The sequence below is a fragment of the Desmodus rotundus genome, chromosome 3 (assembly GCF_022682495.2).
Source record: "Desmodus rotundus isolate HL8 chromosome 3, HLdesRot8A.1, whole genome shotgun sequence".
Taxonomy (NCBI): Eukaryota; Metazoa; Chordata; class Mammalia; order Chiroptera; family Phyllostomidae; genus Desmodus; species Desmodus rotundus.
Genome location: NC_071389.1, coordinates 156573448 through 156592462, shown reverse-complemented (window position 1 = coordinate 156592462; position 19015 = coordinate 156573448). Strand labels below are relative to the sequence as shown.

General features: G+C 42.4%; 1 protein-coding gene across 3 annotated transcripts in view; it reads right to left on the bottom strand.

The window, feature by feature from the left end:
• Positions 1–2334: 2334 nt before the first annotated feature.
• The window catches only part of SLC38A1 (solute carrier family 38 member 1), a 68553-nt gene continuing 51872 nt past the window's right edge, over positions 2335–19015 (bottom strand). For all 3 annotated transcript variants that reach the window (XM_024575445.4, XM_024575442.4, XM_024575444.4), the window contains exons 7-17: positions 18262–18354; positions 17861–17942; positions 16503–16585; positions 15026–15084; positions 14801–14914; positions 13257–13336; positions 11597–11697; positions 10324–10442; positions 9668–9809; positions 9477–9574; positions 2335–7555 (exon numbers count right to left, since the gene is read on the bottom strand). In XM_024575445.4, the coding sequence (XP_024431213.1) occupies positions 7454–7555; positions 9477–9574; positions 9668–9809; positions 10324–10442; positions 11597–11697; positions 13257–13336; positions 14801–14914; positions 15026–15084; positions 16503–16585; positions 17861–17942; positions 18262–18354 (1073 nt within the window). In that variant the 3' untranslated portion in view covers positions 2335–7453. The remainder of the gene's footprint in view (positions 7556–9476; positions 9575–9667; positions 9810–10323; positions 10443–11596; positions 11698–13256; positions 13337–14800; positions 14915–15025; positions 15085–16502; positions 16586–17860; positions 17943–18261; positions 18355–19015) is intronic.

The window sequence follows — 19015 nt, the reverse complement described above, 5'->3', positions numbered from 1 at the left end:
AATAATGAACTAAGTAAAATTTTCGATACTCCTTTATATGAGTATTAGATTTACATTTGTAAAAAAAAGGACATATTTGCCTATGCATCATGTTTAAAGTCTAATGTATTTGAGCTTTCTGTAGATATATGAGACGATATAGGGGTCTAACTTTATTTTCTTCAAAAAGCCAAGCATTACCTTTTAACATTAGCTCTGTAGTGTTAGGAAATGCAATTGAACTTTGCTGGCCTTGTTTAACAAAAAAAAAACACCTAGTCATTTTTTCACTGTTCACTGAGTAACCCTAACTTTCCCCACTGATTTGAAAGGCCACTTTTCTGGTGTTATTTTGGCCATTTATATATGTGTTCTCTATTATGTTCTATCTCTTTATTTCCACAATCTGTATCAGTCTGTTTCAAGTATTATAGCTTCATAATCCATTTTGATGACAGGTTATTTTGATGTTGCACTGACCCTACTGAAGAACGGATTATCCTGTAAACTTGGGTTAGTCTAAAGTTTAAACTAATGAAAGGTAAAACATTGGTATACAAAAAAATTGCCCTCATTATTTGGGCCTCATTAATCCCTTCCAGACTACGCTAACCAGGCAGGACACAATGGTAAATCTAGCAGATAAGTGAACAGGCCCTTTGAGTTGCAAAGTTACCAGGGAGTCCGTGGTCTATTCCACAGGAGAGAATAAGCCTTACCCAGATGATGAAGCGTGAAACAGGGCGAGTAGCACCGGAGAAGCAGACACTCCTGGAGCTATAGTGGAAGAAGTCAGAGCCGTCAAAGGCTCAGCAGGATGGGGCCCTGTTGATTTAGAGGAAAACCCAGAGCAGCCTTTTGGGTGTGGGCACTTGAACAACTGCTTGGGTTTGAGTGATCATTACTCACGCAACCTTTGCCCCTGGAGTTTTGGTCAGTTATGAAATACAAACAGAATGCACTTAAGGATAAAAATGTCAGCTTTATTGTTAATGAAACAAGAGTGCGGTACACTACTTGGACTCCTGTGCCCCAGATTTCCACCTCGAGATCCATGTCTGCAGCTGCGTAGCCTGGAAGAACAGGTTGTCACACCCAGGCACACCCGGAGGCCTGCTTGTTCCCACACTGACTGCCCACAGGAGGGATCTGGATAGAACACTCCGGCCACCTGGCTGGTCTGATAAAACCTTCCCAAGGCCATGTGACAGAGCCGGTGATGGACGAGAAAAGGCCAGGCTGCAAGGGTGTTCCCCTCCATCATTCCTGGACAAGTAGAAATGTGGCTAGAATGTCCTATTTTACAGGCGGCTGTAATGCAGGTAGAGGAAGACTAGAGCCCCTCCTCCAACATACAACAGAAAATGATATTTGTAAAGATGAACCTGAGTTTAAAATGTTACGATCAACCTACTCCGATAATGAAGAGCGGAGAAAGACGTAACACGTTTCGGACCAGAGGACACGCGAGACCTTCAGGGCTCTAGAGCGCTGGCGTGTGCGGAGCCTGTCTTCAGCAGCCTGAATAGAGTGCACAGTAAGTCCTCTAACCTCCCCCGTTTTAGTATGGATCCCAAAAGAATGCGCACAGAATTCGCAGTTTTAGTTCATGTTTTTAATGTTTAAAAACTGTTAATAGCAGTTATAGACCAGAACTTCTTACATTTCTTTATTTACACCACATCCTGGGGTTAAAAACAAAACTTCTATTTGATTAACAAGGTTTTGTGACTTGTGACTCACTTAAGTTATTCCTCTAAAATTCATTTATGGGGTTCTTACATTAATAAAACAGCGGCGTGCCTACACGCACTGGACTCGATGACGTCTAACACACCGGACTCCAGGGAATGGATCACATACCGACGACGAAGACTCAAGGGCTTTGGGAAAAAATTACTTAGGACAGTCTATGTTGGCGTCAACACTGAAAGTAAAAGGCAGACATGCAAGACTTTCAAAAGCTTGATAAAATAATGGTTTTTTCCTCCTTCAAATTTGTGCTCCTAGTGAATGTTCAGATTCTTCTCCCTTTCAAAAATCCCGAAGTTTGGGAAATGCAGCAATTCAATTTTGAAAAAAATAACATTCTCCCCAACTTCCGCTTTTATAAATACTGTGTAGTGGTCTCAGTGTTAACAGTGGAAGAGCATTGTGAAGAAACCCTTTGTCATTTTAGGTCGTCTACTTCTATATGATAATAATTGGGGTCTAAATATTCCTTACTTGTAGCTCAGAGGACTACCTGTTAAATAATTGATCTTACTATAAGCATAGGACATCAATATAACTATTTCTCAGACATTTCTCTTTCTAAACAAATAAAACTTTTAGGTTCCAAGTTTACATTGAGAAAACTATGTTACCTGGGAAAGAACGTAAAATTTTCTAATTCCCAAATGAAACCACTAATATCTATGAAAACTTTTATTCTTCATATGCAGAAGCTAGAGACTTCGATTTCAGTGCAGATCAACAACTGCAAAAATATACAGCCTCCTATTTATTTACAGTGTATTTACATACAAACGAAGTATTTCCTACAATAAGCCTCAGCTGCATAGATACTTCCTTTTAAAAACAAAAATTCAAGCCTGTATACAGATGAGCCCAGTTTCATAGCCCTTCCTCTGAGAAAACCCCAAAGGGGAATGCCTAACCCTTGTGAATTTTATATATTTTCCAAGAACTTCTGCTTTTAGATTTGGTGGTATTTTTTCAGGTGTTAGCCACCCCACCCCCATTTTGTACCCAAAAGCCTTATAAGCATAAGCAATTCACTGTATTTAAGAGGAAGTATGCTCTATTGCTAAAGGATTCTCAGGTCTGCCATCCCTAAGGAAGTATTTATTCGCACTGCTAAATGCTGTAGTCTGCAACTTCCTCGTTTTGAACGTGGCTGGAAGTTTACTGTGCACTGGAATGGAGGAATTATATCCTTGAGGCTTATGCCCTGTCTAAGCCTCAAGTCAGTTACATGGATAAACTGGGGGAAACTAATGGCTTTTGCTCTAAGGCATAAAATGAAACATCTGGTCATATCACCGACCTCCTCCCCACCCCACTTAACTGTGCTGTCCGGCGTTCGGATACACCGAAATGGAACTGAGCCCTACATTCTTTTCCAAGCAGTCTGTAGCTCCTCAGGCAGTACAGACCTTTTCGTGGAGAATTCGCTTTAAAAACAAGACGGGATCGATTACTGCACCACAAACCCAAACATTCTGCAGAACTTACTCCTGACATGAATTCAGCATTTCCTCTAAGGTTGTGTTTACAAAGGGTATATTCTTTTAATTCCCCTTAAAAAAAAAACCAAATCAGAAAACAGTCAACACCTCACCTTCTTCCTAGGTCTAAAAAACATGAACTTACTGTGCCTCAACCCAAAGGTATACCAGGGTGCAGACAGCCTCTGCTTACCATTCAGCACCTGCATCAGCCTTCCCAGTGGGAAGGGGGTGGACGCTCTGCTCCTGAGGCGTTCCCTCCCCTCCCCAAGTCCTGGCCCCCATTCCTTGCCCCATAAGACCCGTGAACCATCCTCTGGGGAGGACTAAGGGGGAGAACAAGGGTGAGATTAACTGGCTCAGAATGGTACTCAAACTTAACGTGCATCGAGACCACCAGAGGGGCTTGTTAAAATCCCGGTCTGGTCACTCTTCCAGCCCTGCAGACTCTCATTTCACTAGGTCTGGGGTGGGGCCTGAGACTTTGCATTCCCACCTGTTGCTCCTGCTGCTGGTCTGGGGGCCACACTTTGAGAACCACAGGCTTAGAGGCTCGAGTCCAACTCCAGAAAAAAGTCAGCTCTGGGGTAACTGCGGGGTCCTCTAAAATACTATGGAATCCTACCACAGTCCTTTGTCCACCCCAAACCCCACGGCCATCACCCACATGTGCCTTTCTCTACTGAGTGTGCAAATGTAAAAAAAGGAAAGTGGGTGGAGAGCTGTTTCAGCCCTGTCTGGTTACTGGGCAGTGAAACGATGGTTTGGTAGCACTGAACCCATTAGAAGTGCTGTGTGCTGGCTCCAATGACTGGCAGATGGCAGAGGCTCTGCAGCAACATCCTTTTTGTGTGTGCAGTGAGCAGGGAAGGTGAACTATTGCAGCAAAAGGCCCTAAAAATAGAAGCAGGCAGGCCAAGCCTGAGACCCCAGAGAAAAGAAGGTATCAGCTGAGGAAGGCCCCTGGAGGTTTACAGCTCACAGAGGCCCCTTATCCTCCTTCACCTCCTCCTACCGCTAGGTTCTCTGGCTGCCCAGGATTTAATCCTTCCCCTCCTTTGCCGGAGACCCTACTTCAGGCCACTCTGGTCATCTCTGACTGGTGGCGACCCTGCGCCCCCCATCCAGTAGGCATGGGTGGCTGCGGTGGGCACTCCAAATGCCACTAATAACAGGAATGATGCATCCTTGGCACTCTGAACAACTACCCCTAGAAAGAATCTGTAGTGGTTAGGTTCTTCAACAACTTGTTATATGGTGCGATTTCAGGTAAACTGTGGTTGAATAATCCTTCCCAGCTGGTCTGGGGGCCTCAGCACCATGTGCACTGGTTGCGGTCCAGGGTGCAAGTAATCGACTGACGGTGCTTTGCAACATGACCAGCTTATAAACCGGGGACTGCCTCTGCTCGACAGCACTGAACCCCGTTGCTGCGCACACTGTGCTGCCCCCACTTCTAGTAGGTGAGATTAAGGAGATGAGGGCTTTATAGAACTCTGTATTGCAATGACTGGAGAGCAGCTCTAAATCCCAGGTCTGAAACTGGCACTGTTCTCTAGTGCTGAGACCTGTCTACCAAAGGAAAATGTGCTGCTCCCAGTGGCTAAGATATAATGTTCTGTGGTCTACTAATTTAGCAGAAAAACCTCTATAGTACTTGACTATATTGTTTAAATTCTACCTAATTTCTGTGATACATGTATTTTTGGCTACCAGTTTGCTACTCTGAATAAGAAGAGTAAGAGCAGTATACTTTACAGCTAATCTGACACAAATGATGTAATTAATCCGTGATATTTGACAAATTACAGTAGGGACTATTATATTCAGTCAACAAACTTAGATACACATATAAAGAATATTTTTAAAAACCTGTGGTATCACAGACATCAACAATGTATCTCCTCTAAATAAATATATTTTAAATAATTATTCCTTGTACTAACACATAAAATCCAGAGATCCAAAAATATTACTACACATCCTTCTTCCCCCAAGAGTTAATGATAAATCTCTAAATTGACTTTGGGAGTGTAAAATAGTTATAAATTAATGAGGAAAATAAAAAGTAGAATAATACAGCTTGAAAACTAAGTTATGTACTTTTTAATGGTGGTTCATCCCACTCTGGCGACTTCATCCCTCGGTGCTCTGGAAAAGCTCCGGGGCCAGCTGCCCTGACTTGTTTTGCTCAGTCTCCTCCCCCCACCTCACCTAATGTGGAGGACTCTGCAGAAAAGGACAGAGCGTTTTACTGGGTTAGGTATTCGTTCATAGGTAGTTATTCATGTTGAAATATCTGAACTCTGACCTAATGTGGATGTCATTCTGGGACGTTACATAAAAGCCAGGATGGCCCTACCAGGAAACGCAGGGAGCAACCTTTCTCCTCCTCCAGGGGTATCAGGACAAGGCCTTTTCCCTGGGGCACGGGTCTGTAAAAGGGAGGGGACTGTTCCACATTCTCCCAGTGCCTGTGGGGGTTTCTGGGGAATTGAGTGCAGTGGGGGGGGCGGGGGGGACAGAAGCCAGAGCTTGGGACCTGGAAACTCTGCCCAGAGTCTGCAGTTAGATTCTACTTATCTCAGGATAAAAAAATCTGTGCTCCGTGAACGTTGGTGTCTGAGAAATTCAATCAGAATATACAGATTGAAACGCAAGGCCTGTTTCACGAGACCGGCTCACAGAGCGCGGATGTTTCTTACTTTGTGCTCTGGACAGCCAATTACAGGCAATGGCCCAGCTTGGGGGCGACGCGCTTCTGGGCTTCTGTTCCCCACTGCTCTCCAAGCCACCTTGCCCCGCACTCTTCTTTTCCAGTCTCTGTGCAGCTTCCTTCCTCTGCCTTAAGGACAGGGGCTGGGGGAAGAGTGAGAGGCAGCTCTGTCCTCCTGCGTGGGTGGTGTGGGGCGCCCCGTGCTGGAGCAAAAACAAGTAGTATAGACACACAGACAGCAAGGTCCTCATATGGGGGAAGGAAGGTCCTCAGTGATTCTATCACAAGTTCTCCTCAAAGACTATCTCTGAGGGGTCTCTTTCTTCAAGACTCTGGATGGATTGTTAATGGAGAAGAAATAGGAATGAGGCTTATTTAAGATATAAAAATCTTATATTTGAAATAACCTAAATTTATAGATATAAAACAAGTCTTTTAAAGGCCCCCTTAAAGTACCCAATATAAAACAGGAATTACTTATCCTAGATCACCCTTGGTTAGATACACGTTATTCTCTGTGCAAAAAGCTGGTGGACATGAATAAAAGCTGCTGAACTTGTACTTTAAGAAAATGTGCTCCCGCTTCAACAGTGTGGTGGAGGTGTGGGGCTGAAGGCTAGCTGCAGCAGAGGAATATTTTCTCAGGCGTTTCAGACAGTCTTTTTGTGGTACCTCTGCTCCTCCACTTATTACAAAGGCATCCTGGGACTCCTCCAGCAGAAACTGACTCAGATAAGAGTAATTTTGACACACGCTGCCAAGAGGGAAAAAAACTTCATTTGCTAGATTACCCAGATGTGTAGTTTGATACACTGACCAAGGAAAGAGTCATTTCCGACCCCCAACCCCAGCCCCAGCTGAGAACACTTCACCAGAGAACATCTCTGTGTGGGGTAGGACGTAGTACCGGTGAGCACGGGACTGCCGGGGTCAGCGGCTGGCTGGGTGACCAGCCACCTCGGACGCCGGGCAGGCTCCTCCCCTGCCACAGCACACGCCCTGTGACTCGCACACGATTTTCCCTGTGTGCTATGTTAGTAGGCAAATTACTTATGAAACCATTTTTTTTCTGTAAAGCAAAATAAATATATACAATTCAAGGTCCTTTTCTCTTCTAAAAAGGTACAGATAGTATGACCTGAACATCAGTAAGAAAATTATTTCAGAATCTGGATCTCTAATAAATAAACATGATTGGTGATCGTGGTTTTAAAGTTCTAAGAGACCATGACAAAAGACTGGGTTAGGAGACTGAAAAGTAACTGACTGTGGAAAGTACCAGGAAGTATGATTGCATGAAATTTAGAAAAAAGAAAAAATCCATGATCCTTAAATTGATCCCAAACCTTGGAGGGACATGAACCATTATAGAAACAGTTCTGTTTTGCTACCGAAGTGTTATTCCACTTTAAGTATCTCATAAATTTCTGTTTGTTTCTGTAAACTTGCAAAGGAAGTGATGAGGGTGGCTGATGCATGGTGACTGGATTGAGCAGCAGACGGGACTGTTTCCTTTTCTCGGCTGGTCTCAGTGGCCCTCGTCGCCACTCGATGAGCAGGCCCAGTCGTAGATGACCAAGGGGATGCTGATCAGGGAAAACAACACCCCCAGGGCCAAGAAAAGGGCAGCCTGGGGCAACAGAAAGGCACGGGTTATTTTCGGGGATGCAGGCGTGTCCCACTGCACCTGGGAAACGAACAGAAATGCGTCCCCCTCCTTTTGCTCACCCTCGTGTTTGGAGTTTGTTACAACCATTGCAGAACCATGAGAACCTTTCTGAATCCGATTCTCCAAGGATGGGGAAATAAGAACTAGACAGAGCCATCCTCTACATTCTGTTTTTTGCCTTTGTGGTCACTCAGAGTGAAATCTGCTCCACAGCTGGCTGGGTATTCTTAAACTTCTCTCAAACTAAGGTTACAACTTAAAAAAAAAAATGGGCCTGGAAAACATACAGGCCATTTCATTACTCTTTACCAACCAACCTAGGTTATGGCTGGCAGCAAACATTTCTGTTTGAAAAGTGGAAAACGATATAAAAGCAAAGTAAATTTCATCAAGTGAGATAGGAAACGGAGGTCAAAAACTAAGTCACCTCAGTAGTAATTGTATACGGTGCCAAGTAGGCGCTTGGAATCGCAGGGGGGCCCCTTTGTAAATGATTGTCTAACCACTATGCTGTATGCCTGACATGAATACGAAATACTATTAAATGTAAAAAAAAAGAAAACAACTAAGTTACTTAAAGGGTTGACGAAGGCCACAGGTGGACAGGTTGTTAAATCCAGAGTCTGGAGGACACAAGCTTATAAACTGTTTGGCCTTGAGACTCTCCACTGAGAGCTCTGCAGGGACAGGGGCGAAGCATCATGAGGGCCAAGGGGCTGGATGGGGGCCCAGAGGACAGAGCTCAGGGAAAGAGAGGAGGCGAATGGTGGGACTGAGGGGGATGCGCTGGGGCCAACAGTCATGGGTCCAATCTAACTCCCAGTGGGTCCTAAAATGGATAGGGGTCCGTACCTAATGCTGTTCAGTAGTTCCTACCACAGGTTTTATTATGGGAGCGGGGTTGCGGAAGCCCAGAGAATTCACGGGCAATGGGCCTCTACCATTTTCAGATCTTAGTATATTTTACTGCTGAGCCAGAGAGACTGCTCCTTCCTCTCTGTCCTTGTAAAATAATGACTGGTAACGTTTAAAAGGATTTAGGATTTATGGCTTCAGGGATAATCCTGTTGGAGAAGTAGAGGCTCTACCAGCATCAACCATCAAGGCTACTTCTCCCAAAAACTACTTCTCCCAAAGGCACGAGGATGATCCCTCCTGCCTGCGTCCTCTGGCCGGGTCTGCTGACTCAGGTGGTATGTGAGAGTGGAGTGCTTACACTATCTGGGAGGGCAGCTGAGAAGCCTTCTCCGAGGCCCAACAAAATGGTGCTCCAGAAGGTGCTCATGTAGCAGCCACTGCACCCCTGCTTCCCTCACTGTCTCCAAGTGCACCACCTTGAAGATGCCCTTGAACTTCACCAGACCTGGAAACAAGAATCCCAATATAGAAAGGTAGTTTCTGAATCCAGGTCTGTTGCTCCAAAGCATTTCTGTCAAACCATAAAAAGACTGTTTGAGCTAACTCGGCCATGTAAAGTAAGGCGTCACACGTTTCCTGAGCTGCAGAGGGGTTGCATGGCTGGGAACTGCACAGAGACAGTGGTCTGCCTAACAGCTTCCAGTCCCTCTCTGCTACATTTTGTTGCTAAAGATAAGGCCTCACCTATAGACACATAGGATGATAAACATCCATCCTCCCAGCAGGCCCCGCCCGAGCTCAGAGCAAAAGCAAAGGTACAGTAAGAATAATATCTGAAAAGATAGTTTTGAGGAAATAGGATTCTGATGAAATAGTTTAAATCCCTCAAGAGGAAAACTACAGGACTGCTGCCTTTCTTCGAGGCTGCTAAAAGCAGTATTAGACAGCAGAGGCGGACTACTTCTTTGGCAAATTTAAGTGAAAAACTAATCAGAAAAATTAGGGTGGCTGGGATAAGACATACCCAAATTCTTTGAGTTCCTTTATCTCCATCCTGGTTTGTGATTTTTAAATAAAGAGATGAAGGAAGAATGAAAATAAGCATATTAGCAGATGTAACGCCTGTAAAACAAGAAAAAGAAGTTCAACGTTATTGTGACATTTTCGTTTCCTAAATGGCTGCTGGAGGATGAGTATGAAGTCGAAAAGCCATACCTACGACTCCAAAAATATCCTTCATAGTGGGAATGAAGATCACCAACAAGTTGATAATAACCAAGAGGATGAGGGTAACAACGATATGACGACACAGATTGAACTTTGTTTTCTTAGCCAGTTCAAATAAAGATGAGCGAACCTGCGGGAAAGGAAAACAAAGGCTCGGTCAGGGCCTGCAGCACGCCCACCTTCACCATTCTCAGCAGAAACTGATGAATTGGTGCGCAGGGCTCTGGGACCTGTTTTCTAATTTACAGATAACTGAACAGTGTGGGAAGCAGGGGCCTTGATTGAAGACAGAACGTATTTTTATTTACGAATAGATTGTTTCCTTGTAGGGGGATAATTTCTGGTTTTGTTTCATCTGTGGCTAAGGTGTTCCCCTCTGTGCCCTCTCCATTCTCTCACTGTGTATGATCAAGATTTGAACATCCTATCTGCATTTATCTACAAGAGAGAGCAACAGGTCCGTCAGAGTCTACCCCCTCTCACTGATCCCACTTTCTTCCTGAAGAGTCTCAGCTGACTGTGGGGTCCTTCCCTGAGGCAGTGTCAGAGACACAGGAAAGCGACCTGCCTCTGGCCTCCTCTGGACCGGGCTCCTGATGACGGAAGGAAAGGCAAGCCCACAGCAGTTCTCCGGCTGCACTCACCGTGAAAAATAACACCGGCACTGTGAGGATGACGGCGACAATGACAGCCAGCCGCACCGTCAGGATGAGAACGTCGTCTTTACTCTGGTACTTGTGAAGGAGGTCTGACTGCACGTCTTCTAAAATGAGGGGAAAAGGGGGCGTCAACAACAGAGCACACCCCCGAACGACAGTTCTCCTGAACCACACGGAATCTGTGAGCTGCAGGGTAGGGAACGCAATGATCTGGGTTGTCGAAACAACTCTTCGAGGGGAAAAGAAAGGTCCCCTGGGTGAGGTGCGCTCTACCTGTCCATTGTAACCGGAACTCAAAGGGATTTAGAGTAATCCCCAGAAGCAGCTACCCAGAGTGGGTATGCTTTGTTTATGCTACATTAATCCTAGGAGTAAATGGGGACTGAAAATAATATAGATTGCAGCACAAAGCTATTCTTAATCTAGATTTCCCCCCACTCGGTGCCACTCATCAAACCATGCCCAACAGCCACAGTCTTGTGAGTGGATGGGCAGATGGCAGGCTCTTTGGGGCCTCTTTCAAACTCTCCTCCTACAACTCAACCTTCAGTGGCCAAGGAGCAGAGGTGCCAACGGAACTTAACCACCATCAAGAAATTATTCTTCTCTTTCATGTATGTTTCTCTTACAAAATAAAAAAAGATTATTTTGCTTATGTACCACTTTGAACTTTTTTCCACTCTGAACATCAGAAAGTTTATTTCAAAGATGCCCAGAGCTAGAATGGCAGTCACTGAGAGCGAGAAATGCTCACTCCTTTGATGAGAGAGCACCACCACCTCCCCACCCGCCTCCTTCCAAGGGCTTCTCACTGCACCTTGGATCTCACCCCCTTTAACTTTCTATGTCACTCCTTCAAATCTTTGCAAGCCTCCAACTTCTGGTGAGAAAGTAGGCATTTTATTTTTAATTAACGGGAAGTGTCATGAGTGTGGCACTTTGCTCTTTCTCACTTTCAACATCTGTCTCTGGCTCTTTTCTATTAATGGAATCTGACTCACTTCGCAACAGCAATTAGGAAATTCTCTGATACAGTTTTCACTTTCCTCAGCAACAGGTGGTATGCTTATAAAAGGCTATTTCTTTTAAGAACAGTATAGTGTTTTTGTGCCGTTGCTTTATGTAGAGGAAAAGACCAGCAAAATCAATGGATACATGTGTTGCTTTTTTAACTGTCATGCTAAAGGTTATTTTGATATTGATTTTTACTAATTCATTTACAGTTACCTACATCCAGGTACTGACAGAAGTTACTTACCATAGAATGTCAAGTAGCCAAAAATGGCAGTCAGGAAGTACATAACAAACATGGCAAAAAAGGAGATATTTGAAACCATCTGCATCTTTTTCTGTGATCGACTAAAAACAAAGATAAAAAATTTTGAAAAATTAAAAGCCATGTTACAGAATTTAAACACCAGTGTTCACACAGGAGTGTTAATTAATTCTAATGTAACTTTCTATCAGGGTAGAGTGGACCCGACCAGCTGGAGTCTCCCCGGGCAACTTTGCCGGTTTAGAGTAACTTCTTTTCTACCGAAGGGGTATTGTGGGAGAGAGATCCACGGAACTAAGAATTCTTTGCATATTCTTACCCATTCTTTTTAAAGAATATCAAGTTCTTATCGGAAGGACAGAGAGTATTTTTTAAATATTATTTGATATTATCTACACATTCAGCTTTCACAGGAGAAAAGGCAGAATAAATTCAAATAGTGTTCTCCTAGCCCCAGAGACTAAGGGCAGAGCTGGAACTTGACTTTAGGGGTTCTGTTGCTAAAATTGTTATTTAGGTTCCAGTTTTCCCATTGAGTAGCCTGAGAGATGCGCCTAGAAGTCTATTTCTCCACAGCAGTAAGTTCCCAGAAGATCACAGAAGGGTGATACTGAGGGACTCTGTCTCCTCGGTCAGGTTTACTCCTGGATTCTTTAACTGCCCATATAATGAATCCACGAGATGTGTACTCAGTAACAGACTGCCAACAGTCACATGTGGGCGCGTCATAACAGGGAGTACGGAAGAGCAGGGAAATTGAGACATGCACACATGAGAAAATGACAAACTAAAAGCTGGACAATAAAATGTAAAGGATGCCAAAAATGTAATTAAATACTCTAGATACAGGATCATAAAGTTGGCATTGATATACCCATTGATAAGTAGATGTAAATATTTCAATTTACCTATATTGATTAGAGATGAAAGAGGAAGAATCATGAGTGAATTCAATGCTAAATTATTTCAACTTCATTTTTGTTTCAAAATGGTAATAGCTATACTGTATATCTTTTCTGAGCTTAAGACTATGCCAAAATGACTTTTTATACAGAAAATATGATAACAGTAAGCTAAAAAGAGAACCGATGAGGAAACTTATAAGTAGGCCTTACTTTCCTCTAGAATAACAATCAAAAACGAATGCACAGAAATATCTTAATAATTTAAAATGAACAACAGTATTCTTTTGTCTAGTTTGTAGTCTTAACACTAATTTCCCTCTGCCTGATTCACAGCCTTTTCCACCTAAACCAACAGGCAAGTCAGAGATGATGTATTTAGCAGTTTACAGATGAGCCTGAAGGTCACTATGTTCTGTGCCAAATAGGTGTAAGTTACATAGAGCCACACAAATACTCGAATTCGCCTACGTCATACATGTTTGAAAAACCAGATGAACAAAAAAAGCCCACATAGTTGGCCACTTTATATATTTATACACAAAATACACTGCAGCGTTCTGGTTTTTCTTGCTCTTTTTTTTTTCTTAAAGTACAGTACTTACTCAAGAACGGCACAAAGTAAACGCTGAAGCTGGGCGATAAGGCCACGGGAGGCCGTTACACGAGTCTGTTTATTTTTATACAGTATTTGCCCGGTAATGAGGGGTTATAAAGTGATTAAGATGAAAAACTCTTACTCTTTAAGCTCGCTGTAAATTGGCAGAACGGACGGATGGCAGACAAATGCAAACGCAATGGTTGGTAGAGCGTACACGGTCTATTTAAAGAAAAAAAATTAAAAAAGGTATTTTTACCATAAAATTATATAGCCCCAGTATGTCTGAGCTGTCTTTTTATCTGACAGCCCTTCAGGGTCCCTGGACTATCTGGTTATTAGGAGGGCTTTGATATCTAAAATAAGAGCTTTTCTAAGAGAGCTTATCTAGCTTGAGGCATTAGGCACTTGGCACAGAGGAGTTTAGGTTCGGCTGACCGACAGCAGGCTTCCATACTCTAGACCCAGAGTAACCACATTCGTGCGGCTCTAACCAGTTACACAGCACTTTCCTGCGGTATCTCGCTGGGTCCCTCCCAGCCCTGAGCAGTGGACAGACCATTGCTGTTCTCCCAACTCCCTCCAAAGGCCAGGGGCACATGCCTAGGGCTTCCACATCCATTTTACTGCTCTTTGCTATGTATAAAATACATCTAATCAGACTTAAAAGATGGCATCTAAAAAGAAAATTAGTTTCACATTCACTGCTTTGGTTGCATCCTTAGAGTTGAGAGAGAGAGGTTTAGTTTTCTTAGATATGACTTTTTAAAAAACTTTCAAATTCAACATATGCAAAAAGAAGCTGGTAGGGAAGGAAGGAAAAGTAGCATTTCTCATGCTCTAATTCTGCGCAAACACTACACCAGGGCATTCTTTAAAAAAACACACAAAACCTGGTAAGCCCTGGCCAGTGTGGCTCAGTTGGTTGGAGCATTTTCCGCAAACCGAGAAAGGCTGCGTGATTGATTCCCGGTCAAGGCCCATGCTTAGGTTGCAGGTTCAGTCCCCTAGTCGGGATGTGTACGAGAGGCAACCAACTGATGTTTCTCTCTCACATTGATGTTTCTCGTCCCCTCTTTCTAAAATCAATAAGCATGTCTTTGGGTTTGGATAAAAAAAGATGGAAAGATTCTAACCGAAGAAAAGACAAAACCTGTAAGATACAGAATAGAAGACCTGTTTTCACACGTGGGGTTCGGTAACTTGCTTGAGGAGTCAGATCCAAGCCTAAGTGGTTCCACAGCCCACTGTCCCCAGCACTACTGATGGATGATACCCCAACAGTGTGAAAGCTTCCTAAGGGCCACCATGGCAGCATCTACATTTCAACTGTGCAAGCGGGGAAATTTGCGGTATTCCCTTTTGTCAGACCAGATAGGAAGCTGTGAGCTAAGGATGTCATTAATCTATTTTTAAAGATCTATAAGGAAGAACTGAGACAATTATCAAGAAAGATTTTCTCAAAGAATGCTTAAGGTCGTCCTGCATGTAAACTGGGTTAAGAGGGAGCATGAAATACTTGTATATTTCTCAAAGGTCTCTAAATGAATTGTGGAATTCGGAAGTAGGGATACTGTGTTGTTTTGAGATTGAATACATTCAAAACAGTTTAATTACTACAAGAATAAGAAATATAATGCCCTTAATAAAAATGTTCTTTTTATACTGAAGGATAAAGAAACTTACCTTTGAATTGAAGGTAACATACTTTGGCGTACACATGTCAGCGTTTGTTGCATTAGCACTTGTTGAATTCAGCTGTGAAACAATGCAGGGAATTTGAAATTTCTTGTAGATAACCTGATATAGGAGAAACAATATAGACTTTATCAAATAAAGCCAAATAAGGAATAACTGTTACAATAATTGTACTACGGCAAAACCAAACCAGCCATTGCAACCAGCACTTACCACTATCAAGAAAAATACCATACAGCTCAAGGAAAATCCACTAGTATAGCCAAGATACCCTAAAAAAGTTGAAGAAAATTATTATTATTATTATTACATTATTATTATTTCATCCACCACCTGATTTCTTTCAATGCATTTTTTTCATGTGTAGTTTGGGGTTCCAATAGTACACATACATGCTAATGTGAATACAAGGTTTTTAATTTGATAGTGCTACTTTATTTGGCAAAAACATGACTTTAAATACAGATGTTATATTATGGGGCTTTGGTTCTAATTCTCCCTGACACACTAGAGAACAGATTCCCAGAATCCAGGGAGAAGAGCCTCCCAAACATAGTCATAGGTTTCCGTTGCTGTACTCTGGTAGATACCCGGGGCCGAATCCATTACTCTTTATTATGCACTAATTGTGTGCATAATGACTATCAGCCACGAAACTTCTCTTCCCAAATGACAGGCATGCACAGAGGAGATGAAGTGATTCCTAGGGATAAATTGAGCACCTGTGGATCTTTACCTTGCTCCCCTTAGAATGCCTGGCCGCTCTCCAACCACCGTAACCTCCAGAAAGGCAGAGTTAAGTGGCCCTAGGGGCTGCACTATTGTCATCCCTGGGGGGGGAAGAGCCCTCCTCTACTTAAACTGAAAACAGTTACGTGTATATACATAGAAAAGCCTAAACACAGACTCAGAAACCAGAAAATTAGGTAGGTTTTTTTTTCTTAAAGTCTACTTATAGATCTTACAGGACAGCTACAGAGGGAAGCTTGACATTTTTCATACAGAACAAGAAACTATGGTTAGCCATCATTTTGGGAAGAACTTTAAATGTCTGCCTGGAATTAGGCCAGAACTAAAGGAAATGCATTTTAGAGGCTTTGGACTAGCAGGCAGTGTGGCCACATTATCAGTTTATGAAATTCCCGTAACATCAGGCACACTTGCCTCTGATTATAAGCACACACACAGAAAGTCCAAATGGGTGTAACTGAGGGACTGTTTCCCACTTCTGACTTTCCACTTGTCTCTCCCTTTACTGAGGCAAATAATAGAGACTGGTTGGACTTTGATAATTTAAGAGTAATTCATTTTACTTTGGGGTATAAAAACATGCAACTTTCTGTCTTGATACTAGATTTAAAAATCTAATTGTCTAAATAATCAGGGCATTTAAGACCTTGTATGAGGGGAATTCCATTGTCTGGCCTTTTCTCAGAACAGCCCGTGAGCACTGTCTGTCTCCCCTCCACAGCCGGCTAGAGTGCCTGCTTAGGACCAGTGTTCTTATGCCATTATAAGTGGGATAATTAATACTTGATTACAAGTGTTAATACTGATTAATACTTGTAGTTATCACTTACTTCATCCTCACCATACATGTAAAAGTAGAAGGCAAAGTTGTTCATTTTATTAGGTTTCTGATTCATCGGGGCACTGTAGAGAGTATGATAAAAGCAAGCTCTTTCCTTACCTAAATTCTTCAAGAGACACAGAGGGAGGATTATGCCGAAAGTAACTATCACCACGAGAACACGGCCATCCACGTACCAGGCCCTGAAAGGCATTAAAGCGGCTAGATTGTATTTCCTCGAAAGGAACATTTTTTCGTAAGTGTAAAACTTCACAATATTTTTTAACTTATTTTTTTATTATTGTTGTTTTTATCATTATTCGGGTTTTATCCAAACACTGTAACCCAACTGCTACTCGTTTACTATTGTCTTTCTCCCATGTGATGGAAGAAGGGACATTGTTTTCTTTTTCTCCCCCATTGGCTACACGTGGCCAATAATTCCTTTGAATTATTTATATGGTTTCAAAGCTGAGTGCACACAGTGCATTCTGTCAGATTACAACTTGTACTATCAATTATTTAAAGAGAAAGTTTCTTTTTGTTTTGCTTGGCTAATATCATCAAAAAACAAGTCACCGCAGGTAGGCACTATTCTCTCCCTTAGCTCTTGTATTTGACCTTGAATCCTGATTATAGAAGACTAGGAATGTGGCTTCTATGATTCTCCCTTGAAGGAAAGCAGGGAAACTAAGACTGACAAGAACTGTTAAACAAAGGAGAGCCAAAATATAATGGATGTGCCAAATGTAGCTGCGACATTTTCCAGGGTTAACTGCACATTTAGTGACAGTGGCTCATGTAAATTTTGCTTCTAAAATGCTATATCCTTCTTTAAGAAAGGGCTTTATGCCCGGACTGGTGTGGCTCAGTGGACTGAGTGACGACCTGCGAACTGAAAGGTCGCCAGTTCGATTCCCAGTCAGGACACATGCCTGGGTTGCGGGCCAGGTTCCCAGTTGGGAGTATGTAAGAGTCAACAGATGGATGCATCTCTCACACACCGATGTTCCTCTCCCTCTCCTTCTCCTTCCCTTCCCCCCTCTCTAAAAGTTAATAAATAAAATCTTTAAAAAAATAAAAGGGCTTTATTATTATTATTATTTTCACATGTTCCACCTCTATGTTAAAAATACTCCATATCTGCTCTATTTCACAGAAACCAGATTTAGATTTCAATCTCTCGGGAAAATCTACTGTTTGCAGAATGACAGATGAATCTACCTTTTTTTTTCCTTTTTGGGGGCTAGTCTGGGATAAATCTACCTTTTAAATGCCCGTATTCATTCAAGTGGTTCTCTCTGCTTCTTTTATTTATATGACTCCAGAGAAATTTGTTATTGAAACAACAAAGTAAAAAACAGCCTAGGGAAAACTTTGTTTTGACAACTTTCATAAAACGAAAACTTTGGTGAGCTCACATTTAAATTAAAAACATTTTCGTTATCTTACGAAATAAAGAGGGGTCTATAACTTACGAAAATGCCTCTTCCTTTCCCATCAGAAACTTCAGGGCAGAGGGTAGTTCATTTTTTACTATGAAGAGGTAGCTCAGCATTGCTAGAGGAAAATGAGAACATTTTAGAAAGAAGATACTAAGGCTCATGTTGCAAGCTATATAATAGGTTACCAGCCTGTTCTTAGACTAACCTTCAATAAGACACAAAGACAGCTTTAGATACTCTCCCAGTATCCTTAGTTTTACAAAAGTGACTGCCGCTCTGCTTTATTCCCCGTGTGCCATTTTAGCAAGGAAAATGACACCTTCTGAATTATGTTAAAATCCACGCGGCCACCCAACCACCAGAGTTAGAAAACATGATAGTGTTCCCCCACTTCACCGTTCTGGATAGAGAAGCACATTTGGTTTCGTTTTTACCTCCGGTGTTCTGTAGAGAGGTGGCTCCAAAGATGACAAGCTTCCCCGTGGTGCCGAAGACCTGCTCTCCCAGCTTTTCGTAAACCATGCAGCCTATTTAAAAATCATATTTGAGAACACAAGAAATGACAGGGCTCTCAAAGTTAAAGATAGCCAAGATCTGATCATGCTGTTGACGAGTCTCTAAGTTGTTTGGTGTCTTTCTCAGAATCACACAAACAGCCTTCTTGGCTTGGCAAGGGTTAAGGCATTCTCATTATAAAACAACCTCCTAACATTTTAAAATGTCAGACGTGACCATGATTTCTCCTTTTTTCATGTTGGCTGCAAACAGTTAAGCTATTAGGTCATAAGGCTTATTTTTGGCTACCAGCACCTCAGATAGGCTTTTACCTTTACTTGGGGGAAATTCCCACTCTGATCTTATTCTCAGGTCCGGTGAGGATCATTAAAATAAAGGTTGGGTCTGAAACTAAAAATCTTGATGGTTGGGATGAAAGGTTCCTCTTGAATTAATAACCTGAGTGATTAGCTAACAAAGAATAATTGTAATCATAGTCCATCAATGCCTGTGTCCTTTGTATAACAAGTTTAAAAACATGTAATGGTCACGACTTCAGAATTCTGACTGTAAAACTTAGTTCAAAGACAAGCAACTCACAAAAGAGCAGTAGAGAAGTTTACGTAAGAATAATTTGGCTATAGCAAAATTCTAAAGTGTTTAACTAGCTTATCTCGATAAATACTAAGATTG